Below are 13,954 nucleotides of genomic sequence, written 5' to 3'. Positions count from 1 at the left end.
TTTAATCAGAACTAGGCTGAGTGAATAGAACATTGGGTCTGAAGTCAGGGAGACCTGAGTTCAAATCCAGCCTCAGACATTTACTAGTTATGTAAGCTTAAACAAGTCACTTAATTTTCTATTCATTTTACTCCACTGGAAAAGTAAATATGAAACTAATATCTTTACCAAGAAAATTTCATAGGGAATATAATCCATGAGATTATGAAAGGTCCTATATGACTGAACAACAACAATACAATTTAATAATGAAAATAATTATTCTATCCTTTTTTTCTAACCACTGCTTTTCAACATAGTAAAAACACCATCAATAATATCATATTAAATTAGAAAGCAGGGAATTCTATCTTAAGTCAGATTAACTTTCTCCCCTCAATTTTATGAAAATATACATGTTCAAAACTGTCCCATTTTTCTCCCATTTTTTACATTTCTTGCTTAGAATTGATTGTATAATAGAAACAATGTTATACTTGAAGTCAGATCTTGGTCAGTGTTTTGCTTCCATGTGATAATAAGAAAGTCTTTTAACTTCTCTTAGTTTCAGTTCTCTGATGATCCTTACACTGCCTATTTCTTCTTTACAGCATGTCCCAAAAGTTTTAGTGCAGTTTTAAACTTGAATAAGCACTATGATGCATTCAAGCTATGAAAGCTTAGAATTGAACTTTTGAGACACTCTGTGTGGATAGTAATAATATTCACTATCCTTTATTTTATAGACAAAACAATTATTCAACTACCAATCAACATTCATTAAGGAAAGTGGTCTACTGTTTTCTTTCTCTGTTATTGCTCTCCCTAATTTACAAATCAAAACCATATTTTTGTCAAAAGGAATTGGGTAAGACTCCTTTATCTATTTTTCCCCAAAAAAAGTTTGCATAGTATTAGAATTGTTCCTTAAATGTTGGGCAGAATTTATTTGTTAATTCATTTGATACTAAAACTAGCTCCTAGTTTTATTTTTTAAGTTTTCTTCCTTTCAACTTTTTAATATCTACTCTGATCTTTCAAGATTTCCATTTTGGTGTTTAAGTAGAGATTTTTAATTTGTTCTTTTTCTAATTGTTGTTTTTTTTTTTCCTAGTAGCATCCCCAATTTATTGATCTGCTTTTTCTTTCTTGTTGATATATGCAGTTGATGATATCACTATCCTTCTGCTTTGGCTGTATCCCACCAATTTTGTAATGTCTCATTTTTGTCATTCTCTTTAATGAAATTGTTGGTGATTTCTACAATTTGTTCTTTGACCTAATCATTCTTTAGAATTAAATTGTTTAGTTTCCAATTTGCTTTTAATCTAAGCTTCCATAATCCTTATTACATTATGGTCTGAAAAAGAATGCAATTTAAAATTGCATTTATTTAAATTTATTTGATTTTATATATTTATATATATTTAATATGTATTTAAATATATTAAATTTAAAATTTTTGCTTCTCTGCATTTGAGGGTTTTATAGCCTGATACATGGTAAATTTTTGTGAAGCTATACATGGCTGAAAATGCCATATACAAATGAGAAAAAGTATATTCCTTTCTATTCTCATTCAGTTTTCTCCAGAGGTTAATCATGTCTAACTTTTCTAAAAATGTTTTCATCTCCTTGACTTATTTCTTATTTATGATTAATATAGCTCTGATAGTTTTCCCTATTCTTCTCTTTTGCCTTTGTCCCAGAATATCCCTCTTTCTTACCTATCCAACTTTATTTACTTCATCCCAAAATAATTAACTCACTCTCCCACAATTTTTTTCTACGTAGAATTCTTTTAACAGCTCTAATAATAATAAAGCCTAATAGATATATGCCATATTTCCATATAGAAAAGTACATAGTTGAACTTTATTGAGTCCCTTATGATTTCTCTTTCATGTTTACCTTTTTATGCTTCTTTTGGATTTTATACTGAAAATTAAAATTTCTGTTCAGCTCTGGTCTTTTCATCAAGAATGCTTGAAAGTCCTCTATTTCAATAGTTATCTTTTTTTTTTTTTTCTTGAAGGATTATACTCAGTTTTGCTAGATAGGTTACTCTTAATTGTAATTCCAGCCTTTTTGCCTTTTGGAATATCACATTCCAAGCTTTTTACTCCTTTAATATGGTAGACACTAAATCTTGTATGATCCTGACTGTGGCTTCACAGTATTTGAAAGATTTCTTTCTGGTCGCTTAAAGTATTTTCTCTTTAACCTGCGAGCTTTAGAATTTGATTATAATAATCCTGGAAGTTTTTATTTGGGGATCTTCTTCAGGAGTTGACTGGTGGATTATTTCAATTTCTATTTTACATTCTGGTTCCAGGATATCAGGGCAGTTTTCTTTGATAATTTCTTGAAATATGATTATGGCTTTTAGATAATCCAATAATTCTTAAAGTATCTGTTCTTGATTTGTTTTACAGATATGTAGTGGACAGGAACTCTGATTCCCTAGTGATATAATGATTAGGTTATACTCAGTATGATGAATTGATGTAATTGTAATAGAGTATTTAAAAGGTCAGAATGCAGATTACTGACTGGATGACTGAATGAGAGGAGAGATTGTAGACTGGCTGACTGACTGAAACTCCTGGTGCAGACTGGGAGACTGAAGAAGAGAATAAAGACTTTGGACTTTACTCTCAACCATTCTCATAGTAATTATTCTGCTGAGACCAAGGCTGATCCCAAAGCCTTCTAGAAAGCTAGCCTGGACATTACACAGATCAGTTATTTTTCTGATGAGATATTTCACATTTCCTTTTCTTTCCCCATTTTTCATTTTTCATTCTTTTGGCTTTGTTTTATTATTTCTTGACATCTAATGGAGTCATTAGCTTTCACTTACCAACTCTAATTTTTTAATAAATGTTTTTTTCTAGTGAGTTTTTGTTCCTCTTTTTCCATTTGGAAAAATGCTTTTTAAGAAGTCATTTACATCAATGCTTTTTCCTACCTCTTTTTCCTTTTGGCTAATTCTGCTTTTGAAGGTGTTATTTTCTTTAGTATTTTTTCTGCCTCTTTTTTCCAAGCTGTCACCATGATAGCTTCGTTTATTTTTCCTATGTCACCATGGTCAGGTTCTTTCCTTAGTTGTTTCCTCATTTTCTTACCCTATTTCTTGATTTGGAACTTTACATTAATGTTGGGCTCTGCTGCTATGTGAGAGGCTTTGTCTCAAGCTTCAGGCTTTTTTGCACTGCTATTTTCAGAGCTTGTTCTGGGGTTCTGGAAGTTTACATTGCTTTCAAAGTGGTGTGATCTAGGAAGAGGTGTCTCTTGGCCTATACTCTGAGCCTTACCAGGAAATATCTTGGATTCCTTGGGATGGCAAGCAATGCTTTTCCTTCCTTGAGACCAGAAATGATCCTGTTCTTCACGATTTTTGATCACTTGGGACCAGAGGTGGTATTGCTCCTCAAGGTTTTTATTCACCTCTTGAGTAAAAGTATTTCTCAATGCCTTTGAACTGACCCAGAATTGGATATAAGAAATAGAGTATGACAAACTATACCTAGTTCTTCACCCAGTACTAGCAGAAGGATACTCTACAATCTCTTTCTGACCAGCTTCCTGGCTTGAGAGCTCCTGAAGCTACTGCTGCTTCTGTCATCATCACTTAGTCCTACCAACTAGTGTTTCATGCATATAGGCACCAGCCAATCTCCTTACCCCTGTCTCAGATTTCTCTATTTCTTTTTCTCAACTCCTATATTGATCTGGGCTGAAAGAATGTCTCATTCTCACCTTTTATTAGCTGTACTATTGCTGAATTTTATTTGAGTTATGATTTTAAAATTGTTTGGAGTGGAATGTTGGGAGAACCTAGCTGAGTGCTTCTGTATTTTGTCAGCTTGATTCTACCTCTGCAATTCAACATGTTTTGGAAGTTGTGAGTTAACCTTTGGGCTTGTTTTCTCATCTGTGAGTGAAGGGAATGCTTGGGATCCTGGTCAACTAATTGTAGCTAGTACAGTCTAGGAACATGTTTCCATTCCTCACCCCCTGCAGTTGCCACTACTGCTACTCTAGACCTTAGGACCTTTGAAAGCTTTAACCATGAGTGATAGCATGGCAGTGAAAATTATATTTCAAAGAAATGACATTGAATGATTCCCCAACCTATTGACTTAATTTTGCCTTTGGAAACAGGAAAAAATAAAGTGCGTTAGTCAAATAGTAAGACCAATGAATAAAATTTGGTTATCTAGTACTATATTAATGCTCCAAGAAATTTAAAAGAACTAAAGGAAGTCCCATAATCTGTTTGGTGTTTCTTCTATTGATTTACAGAAAGTCATGGACAAGAACATAATTAGAAAGGGTAGATCACTTATAAAGATAGAGGGAATACCCTTATCAATAAAAAACTTGAGCCAATGAAATACTGGAAATATCCCTTTGGAATAGACAATGGGCTAGCTCGGGAAGTCCCAATTTGCAAGATCACATAAAATACATTAGTATAATGTAAGGAAATGATTTTTTAAAAAATTAGAGAGAGTGGGTAGGGAATATGGCAAAAACTTCCCAGTTTTAACCTAAACAGAACATAGTGAACAATATGACATAAAATCAAAAGCTTTGGAAGTAGAAGAGAGAGGGAGTGAAAGTAGGGGGAGAAGTATGATAGCAAAGAGTTAAAAGTTGTTAAATCAATAGTTCTAGCAAATTCAGTTTAAAAATATACACAGATATAAACACATATGTGACATTAAATATATATATATATACATATTTTAATGTGTATTAAAATGTTTAACATATAAATTTAATATAATTAATTATTCATTTGTTTGGCTGTCATATCATACTGCTTACTCATATTTAGTTTATAGTCTACTAAACCCTTCAGTCTTTTTTAAACCAGCTATTGAATTAGTGTGTCTTTGGAAGAAAATTATTAGATTATTAGTGACTATACATACATACATACTTATACACACACATATACACACACACACACATATATATACACACATATACAACATAAGTGGTAAGATCACATTTATTAATAATAGATATGTGAACAGAATATTAAAAGATATTGATCACATTATATGATTATATTGTCATTAATAAAATGTTATATATTATTAAAGTATCTTGTATTCCATCTCATACCTACATAGCGTAAGGATATGTGTATGTGTCTGTGTGTGTGTGTATGTGTCTCTGTGTATGTGAGAGAGAGAGAGACAGAGACAGAGACAGAGCAAAAGACAAAGATATTAATGGCCCAATAATTCATTTCACATACATAGTAACTCAGTAGCTGGTCTGAAAAAAATCCTAATGTTTTAGAAGTTTGTAAAACCACATATAAGTAAACAATATGATGTGATGATATGATAGACAAAAAAGCTAATTCCAGGGGCAGCTAGGTGGCAAAGTGAATAGAGCACCAGCCCTGAAGTCAGGAGGACCTGAGTTCACATTTGACTTCAGACACTTAACACTTCCTAGGTCTGTGATCCTGGGCAAGTTACTTAACCCCAATTGCCTCAGCAAAAAAAAAAAAAAAAAAAAAAAAGCTAATTCCATCTTGGGCTACATTATAAGAGACATGGTTTTCAAGAATAAGGAAATGATAATCCCTCTGTACTTTATTCTAGAGTGTTGTGTTCAGTTCTGGGTGCAACAATTTAAATAAGGTAGAAAGCACCCAAGAAAGAGCCACCAGAATGTTGAAGATCCTTTAGTCCAAGATAAGTGGGATTTGAAGAAGGAATTAGGAATGTTCAGGAAAGAGAGCAAAAAATTCAAGGGTGACATGATAACTGCCTCCAAACACCTGAAAGAATATCATGTGGAAGAAGTATCAGATTTATTCTTTTGTCCCAGAGGGCAGAAGTAGGGACAATAAATGGAAAATTGTGAAGAGGCAAATTTAGGATTGATGTCGGAGAAAACTTCCTAAAAATCAAAGCTATCCAAAAAGTAGAATATGAAGCCTTTGGAATATGATTGAGTCCAGATGACCCTTTACTGAATATGTTAGTGGCAGATTCTCTTCATGAATAAGTTGGACCAGATAACCACTGAGATCCTTTCAAATTCTGATGCTAAATAAATGGAGCAAAATACTTATAATAAGATTATGTCTGTAGAATTGGAGCACAGCTTTTACAGACTCCAACTCCTGCATCTTTCTAACATATCTTATGGCCTCTGAGTTATTCTTTAAGATTTCTTAAAGCTTTAAATTCTATGATCTGAAGGGAATATGGTAGGTAAATCTTCTTGAGTTTCCCAAATCTCTAATAACAATGAACTGTTGGATCCTATGGCTCTTCCATATTTGGTCTCCTAGAACTCTTTCATTCTCTGGGTCCTGAAAGTACCTAGAGACGTTGGGTGGGAGTTATCCCTTGCAACATCTGTAACTTTCAGTAAAATTAGTATACCAAATATTGTTTTGATCTTAGAGAAAACTGTCCCAAAGTTGGCATCTAAACTAATCCAAGGAAATAAAGCTAGTAAAGCCATAATTAAGTTTCAGAAGACTTACAGCTCTATAATTCTATGCTTCTATAAAGGGCACTGTGGCATCAAGGTCATCTCAGCAGATGGCCCTCTATGCTGCCAAGTTTAATGTGCTCTTTGAGCTTATTTGATTCAGCAATGTGTTATTTTTTGTTGTATTCATCTCCCCACAAATAAAAAGCTATTAGTAATAATCAGAAGGAAGCACAAAACCTTCAGCTGGGCTTTAATTTAATTTTATATTTATGCATGGTGTGGCAGAGGGAGGAGTAAAACAGTGAGTTTTTCTTTTTTTCATGTAAAACTTCCTCTTGAACTCTTTAGTGATCTTTATTTTTTAAATATATTTTATTTTTTTCTTTAATCACATGTTAAATTTTTAAAAATCATTTTGTGTTTAAAATTTTCCCACCTCTTCTTCCTCCCCCCTTCCTGAGATGGTAAGCAATCAGATATAGATTATGCAAATGAAATCATATAAAACATATCTGTATCAGTCACTTTGTGTAAGAAGACTTGAATAAAAGAAAAAGAATGAAAGAAAGTAAAAAATATCATGCTTCAGTCTGTATTCAAATAAATTCTCTGGAGGCAGATAGTATGTTTTATCATTAGTTCTTTGGGATGTCCTGGATCACTGCATTGCTGAGAATTGCTAAGTCATCCCCAATTCTACATCATACACTATTGCTCTTACTGAGTATAATATTCTAGTTGTTTCCTTCACGTTACATCAGTTTATATAAGTCTTAAGTTTTTCTGAAAACATCCCACTTGTCCTTTTTAATAGCATAATAATATTCCATTACAATGATATACCACAGTTTGTTTAGCCATTCCCCAATTGACAGCTATCCCCTTAACTTCCAATTTTTAGCCACCACAAAAAGAGCTCTAAGTTGATGACACTATGATATAAATCTCGTAGAAATTACCAGATTAGCCATTATGCCCTTTGGACAAGTTACATCATCTCAGTTTAATTGTCTCCAAGAAGAAAGGGTACATTTATTCATTCAATCATTCTATAAACATTTATTGATGTGCCTACTATGTGTTAAGAACAGGATTTGTTATGGGGTATCATTACTGCTTCCCTTCTCAATGACTGATGAGAAAGAATTTGTAGTTCAAATTTTTTTAAGTGAAATTAAAAACTTTAACTACATTCCATGTGAAAAACTGGGTGTACTAAGAAAAAGAAAAAACTTTTGAGGGTATCTCTGCTTTACAGAGAGAAACACACATAAAAAGCAAATGCAAAATAAAAACAAGTTGATTTTAGTGGAATATACTATCGACTGGGAGAGTGAGAAAAGGAGAGGAAGAGGTAATAAAATCTTCCAATATAATATAGCACTTGAAAAAAGCCTGGATGAAAGCCAAAGATTCTAAGCAAAGGTGAGGAGAGAATGAATTCCAGGGATGGCAGCAGTCAGTACAAAGAAATGGGAGACAGAATGTCATCAAACAGCCCAGTTGCTGAGAGAGGTAACATGAAGCAGTGTTGAGGATAACATGCAATAACCTTAAAAAGGCACTCTTCGGTTTGTAATTGTCACTACAAAAAGGTTGCTAACTCTGAAGTGCCACCTCATAGCAAAGTTGTAAGGACCCCAGTAGCCCCCCCCAACCCTACTAAACTAAGAAGCCCCTAGAGAAAATCAAAACCCCTAGTAACAAGGACAGGATGCTGAAATCTATAAGGGATTCAATCTAAAATAGACTGTTTGTGGCTTTCACTCTTTGCTATGCCAAAAACCTGCTTACTCTGAGATGATTAGGAGGTGCCCAAAAGGTGGTACTTTAAGGTACCCATAAGGTGCTTTAAGGCTGGCTAAATGTGTGAAGCTGGTCCTATTGAAATCAAAATTAACACACACATGATTGGGGTGTTTCTGTTGATGAATGAGGCAACTCCTTTACCAAAAATGAATTATCTCTAGTGTAGCTTCTGGACCGAGATTCCCTGAGGCTGGGAAGCAAAGTTGTACCAGCCATAGGTCTCCAGAGATATTTTTAAATGCTTCCTGGCCTACACCACCCAAATAGCCTCCCCAAATAAGATAAAACATATCAGAAAATTAAGCAGGAAATGTTGCTGTTGCCAACAGTTTTAACTTCTCATTCCCTAGTCAGGGTATAGTTAGGCAGCTGTGGGGTATGAAAACTCCCTGTGACCAGCTACCAATATCAAAGTGTGACTACTGGTGGAAAAAGGGTCTCCCCAAGGCTCCCTCTTCACAAAAAATTTGTGGTAAGAGAGAAGGGAGAAACCAGATAATGAAAAAGAGAGTAGGAAATTCACAAGCCTAAAAATTAAGACCCTTTACAAAGCACAAATAAAGAGAGAACCGACTGGCTAGCCTGCTTCTACACAATAGTATAATGGCACAATAAAGCTAACTTGCTTTTCTTATACGTCTTACATTTTCTTCTACTCGATTTTAGTATATCCCAAACTTTAAAAACCTTGCTCAAAACACCATCAAAAAAAGGGGAAAATGGCAATTGTTAGGACAGACTGAAGGAAAAAAGGTACTTAAATGCTCTGTTTGTAGAGAAACAAATAGGTTATTTACTCTGGAAAGCAATATGGTATTATGCCTCCAAAGTTATTAACTTTTCCTATCTTTTTTTTTAAAGTTTAATTTTTTTTTAATTTTAATAGTTTTTATTTACCAGATATATGCATGGGTAATTTTACAACATTGACAATTGCCAAACCTTTTGTTCTAATTTTTCCCCTCCTTCCTCCCCCCCAGATGGAAGGTTGACCAATACATGTTAAATATGTTAAGAGTATAAATTAAATACAATATATGTATATATGACCAAACAGTTGTTTTGCTGTACAAAAAGAATCAGACTTTGAAATACTGTATAATTAGCCTGTGAAGGAAATCCAAAATGCACTTTTCCTATCTTTTTGACAAAGCAATATCACTCTTACACATATGCCTCAAAGAGATCAAAAGCAAGCATATGTACAAAAATATTTACAACAGCTCTTTTCATAGTAGCAAAGAACTGGAAACCCATTAGCGAGGGTTATGATATATGAAGGCAATGGAATACTACTGTGTCATAAGAAATGATCAAATGAAAGAGTGAGAAACCTGGATCAACTAATGCAAATTAAAATGAACATTTAAAGAAGAACAATTCATACAACAACATCAATACTGTAAAGACCATCCACTTTGAAGGTCATTATCACTGTGATCAAAATGACCAAGATTCCAGAAGATAAAAATGGTAGCAAATATGCTACCAACTTTTTAACAGAGAAATGATACTTAGACTGAAGAATGAAATATTTTCTTTTCTTTTTTTTTTTTTTTTTTTGGATGTGGCCAATGGGAAAACTTCTTTGGTTTGACTATGTATTATTTGTTACAAATTTTTCAGGGTTTTGTTTTGTTTTTAATTGATACGAAGGGAATTCACAAGGAATAAAAAAAAGATTTTTATTCATTGAAAAAAAATTAACTAAAAAATTTTTTAAGTTCCTTTAGTACAATGACTATTTTTGCCTTTCATTTACCTCCATTATCGTTCAGAATATTGATATACCATTAAGTGTTTGCAGACTTATTTTTAAATGAAAACTGCTGTTTTTTATTTATGATGGCAAAGAAATGGAAACTAAGGGACTGGACGCTAAACTGGGGAATGGCTGAACAAATAATGGTCTAAAGAATGTGAAAATTTATGAATGGAATGGAATATTATTGTGCAACAAGAAATGATGTGAGTTGAGATTTCTGAGAAGACTTGTGTGAATTAATGCAGAATGAAGTGAGCAGAAATGAAATAATTTATACAATAAGACTTCTAGAGAACTCTGTCAAATTTATAAGAATGTGAGTTATTCTCTGTAACATGCTGCTGTCTCCAGAAGCTGCCGAACGCTCTCTGGGAGGAGAACTGCTGTGTCAACTCAAATCTCTCAGACAGATTCTTCTTCCTGCAGAGAGCAGCCTCAAGTCTGGAGCAGAAACAACTCCCTTTTTCCTCCAGAGCTGCCCTCTTTATCCTCCCAGAGAATGGGCGTGGGCTAATGCAAGGGCTTCTGGGAAGAATTACTTCAACCAATGAACTTGCTCCTCCTAAGCATGCAAGCTCCTCCCCAGTAAAGGCCAGAGCTAGAGAATTGTCAAGTACTGACTTAGCACTTAGTAAGAACCTAATATCTCATTATCTCATTAGCACTTAGTAAGAACCTACCAATTCTCCAAATGATAAAGGGTCAAAGGATATGAATAGGCAGTTTTTAGATAAACAAATCAAAACTATATTCAATTACAGGAAAAAATGTTCTAAATCATTATTGATTAGAGAAAGACAAATGTAAATACTGCTGACATATTATCTTATGCCTAATAGGTTGGCTAAAATGATAGAAAGGGAAAGTGACAAAGGGGATGGAAAAATTGGGATACTAACATCCTGTGGATGGAAGTGTGAACTGATCTAACCATTTCGGAGAGCAACCTAGAATTATGCCCAAGGAGTTACAAAACTGTTTTGACTCCACAATACCACTGTCAAGTCTGTTACAGTTTTTTAAAAAAAGGTAAACATGAAATGAAAATTCATGATTTCGTATCAAAAAAAAGGAATGAAGATGAGGGATCCAGAGGAGGGGTAGAACTACAAATTGGGATACTGTTTATGCTGTTAAAATTTGTTATGTATTGTTTTAAAAAAAAAAAAAGTATAATTCTTTAAATTTATTCCAATTAAATATCATTTTATGAGATTTTTGCTTAAAAAAAACAACAAAAAAAAAGATTTCGTATCAAATGCTCTTTTGTACTCTACAAGGAAATAGGTTTTTTTTTTGTCTTTTTGTATTTAAGTTCAAAATGAATAATTAAAAGAACAACGTACAGATACGGGTGTATTTGCATGTATAGATGTACATATGTGCACATGCACAAGTGCACATGCATATGCGCACATCACTTTGAAAGACAGATTAATGCAATAATCATTCCCGTATAAAGATCAGGTGAGTATTTATGACAAGATTATCCAGACAAGAGAGGATGAGATATAAACTTGGTCTCAACCGATATAATTTTTCTTACTTGCTACGCATAATGGTTGCAAACGTTTTGTTTTTAAAGGGGAAGAAAGGGAAGAAAATAAACTTTGTTAGTTTAAAAAAATTAAGGATATAAAGCAGAAGAAAATAATTCCGGAAAGGTAACCTGGAACCAGACTGTGATCTCCCAAGGTTACCAAAACCTCGGAGGCAAAAAGTTCAAAGTCAAGGTTCCCCATTCGGACTCTTAGGCCCCGCCCCCATATTGACACTTTCCTCTGGAGCTCTGGAATTCCTTTCCTCTTCTTCCTCCCGACTCTAAACCCGCGCCGGCGCATTAGCCACCCCAGCGCTTTCTCCTAGCCGCGGGCTGGGTCTGTGCCTAGGAGCGGGAACTGGCGCGATCGCCGCTCACCTTCTAATCCTGTTGCCCAAGAACAGTCGGCCCCTCGGCTTGCTCTGCGGAGCCCAGCGAGGCCCCAGCCACGACCCCTCACGGCCCTCAGTCCCCACATCGCCGGTGTTGGTGGACCTTTCTGGTCCTTCCCTTTCCGGTCCCTCCAGTAAACCAGCCCCTTCTTCGCTAAGGTTCCAGATTAAGAGTGTGGGACAGTCTTCCGCCTCACGAGGCCGCCAGCAGTTCTTCCGCGCCTTCCTTGATGGTGGGTGGTCTTTGTTGGAAAGGGGAGGAGGAAAAGAAAGACGGCACGCTTTAGTCTTAGGTTTTAAGAGCCTAGAATATCTCTAGTATTAATGTGGTTTAAATCACAGATTGTACCACTAGTCACTCTAATAACTTTTACAGGTGAGGAAATTGAAGACAGGATTTGCTAAATGATTTGTCTAATATTGAAAGATTATTAATAATGATAAATGAGGTGCTAGGTGTGATTATTTTGTTAAAAAAGTAAGCACTTAATAAATGTTTATTTATTGATCGATTTTACACATAAGGAGGGGCAGCTAGGTGGCGCAGTGGAGAGAGCATCAGGCCCGAATTCAGGAGGACCCCAGTACAAATCTGGTCTCAGACACTTAACACTGCCTAGCTGTGTGACCCTGGGCAAGTCACTTAACACCAGCCTCAGGGGAAAAAAAAAAGAGATTTTACGTAAGGAAACGGGCCCAAATAACTCAAGATCACACAAGTAGTAAATTGCAGAATTGGAATTCAGATCTGCTCCTCTTATTCTAAATCCAGAACTTTGAATTGAATTGACTTTACAAAGTCATATTAATTTCTCCCATTGTTTTTCCCCTTTACTTTGATTTTTTTTCTCCCAACATGCTTCATAAAGAAATGTGTATTAAAAATAAACTTACCAAAAAAAAAAAAAAGCTCACAAAAAAACAAATTCAGGTTTGATGAATTCAAGAGAACTATTATCTGAAAGAGGAAAAAAGCAAGATGAAGTAGAAAAGCACTCAGCTGAGCTCTCCCAAATTCCTCTCCAAAAACTTCTAAAATAATTTTTCAAACAGAATTCTGAAGGGGCAAAAGCAACAAAGGGTCAGGTGAAACAATTTTTCAACCCCAGACAACTTAGAGGTAGGCAGGAAAGGTCTTTTTCATGGGAGTGGGGATCTGGCCTGGAGCATAATGGAAGACCTTGGTGATGGCTGCATGCAGTAGTTCCAGGAGTCTTATCCATGTATGGTGGCAGGGTTGGACAACCAGTTGGATGGTGATTTCAGGGTACCTTTTGCTGTTGCAGGATTCAGGACTGTTTTATTATCCATAGGCAGTGCAAGATGAGGTTGAGCAAAAGCACATACAGCCACAGGGCAGAAAGGGTCCTGGTCACTGTTCCAGCATGGAAAGAAGCATCTGTGGTTACTCACAAGGGAATAGGACTCTGTTCTTAATTCTAAGATGGAAGGTTGTTGTTCAATCATGTTTAATTCTTCATTAGCCCATGAACATAGCACACCCAGGCCCTTCTATACTCATCTATCTCCCCAAATCTATCTAAATATGTGGTGTTTCTATAATACACTCTTATCTCATCCTCCACAGTCCCCTTTTCCTTTGGTCTGCAATCTTTCCCAACATTAGAGTCTTTTCTGATGAATCCTGTCTTCTCATCATATGAACAAAGTATTTAAAGCTTCAGATAGAGTATTTAGCCTTCCAGTAAATAGCTGGAATTTATTTAAGGATAGAGTGATTCAAGCCAATTCCAATAGAATTGTGATGGAGAAAGCCATTTGCATCCACCCAGAGAGAGGGCTATAGGAACAGACAAAATATATTTTCATCATTTTTGCTGTTGTTTGCTTTTTTTTCCCCCTCGTTTTTTTCCTTTTTTGATCTGATTTTTCTTGTGCAGCATGATAAATGTGGAAAATTGTTTAGAATAATTTAACATGTTTAACCTATATTGGATTGTTTGCTGTCTAGGGGAAGAAAGTAGTGGAGAG

At 35.0% G+C, this 13,954-nt stretch overlaps 1 protein-coding gene across 1 annotated transcript in view; it reads right to left on the bottom strand.

Annotated features, from left to right (window-relative positions):
• The window catches only part of COQ3 (coenzyme Q3, methyltransferase), a 31,866-nt gene extending 19,732 nt beyond the window's left edge, over positions 1-12,134 (bottom strand). The window contains exon 1 of the mRNA XM_074310231.1: positions 11,949-12,134. Within this exon, the coding sequence (XP_074166332.1) occupies positions 11,949-12,048 (100 nt within the window). The 5' untranslated portion in view covers positions 12,049-12,134. The remainder of the gene's footprint in view (positions 1-11,948) is intronic.
• Positions 12,135-13,954: the final 1,820 nt, after the last annotated feature.

This window comes from Sminthopsis crassicaudata, chromosome 4, assembly GCF_048593235.1.
Source record: "Sminthopsis crassicaudata isolate SCR6 chromosome 4, ASM4859323v1, whole genome shotgun sequence".
NCBI lineage: Eukaryota > Metazoa > Chordata > Mammalia > Dasyuromorphia > Dasyuridae > Sminthopsis > Sminthopsis crassicaudata.
Note: the sequence above shows the minus strand (reverse complement) of the source record. Positions and strands in the feature narration are given on the sequence as shown.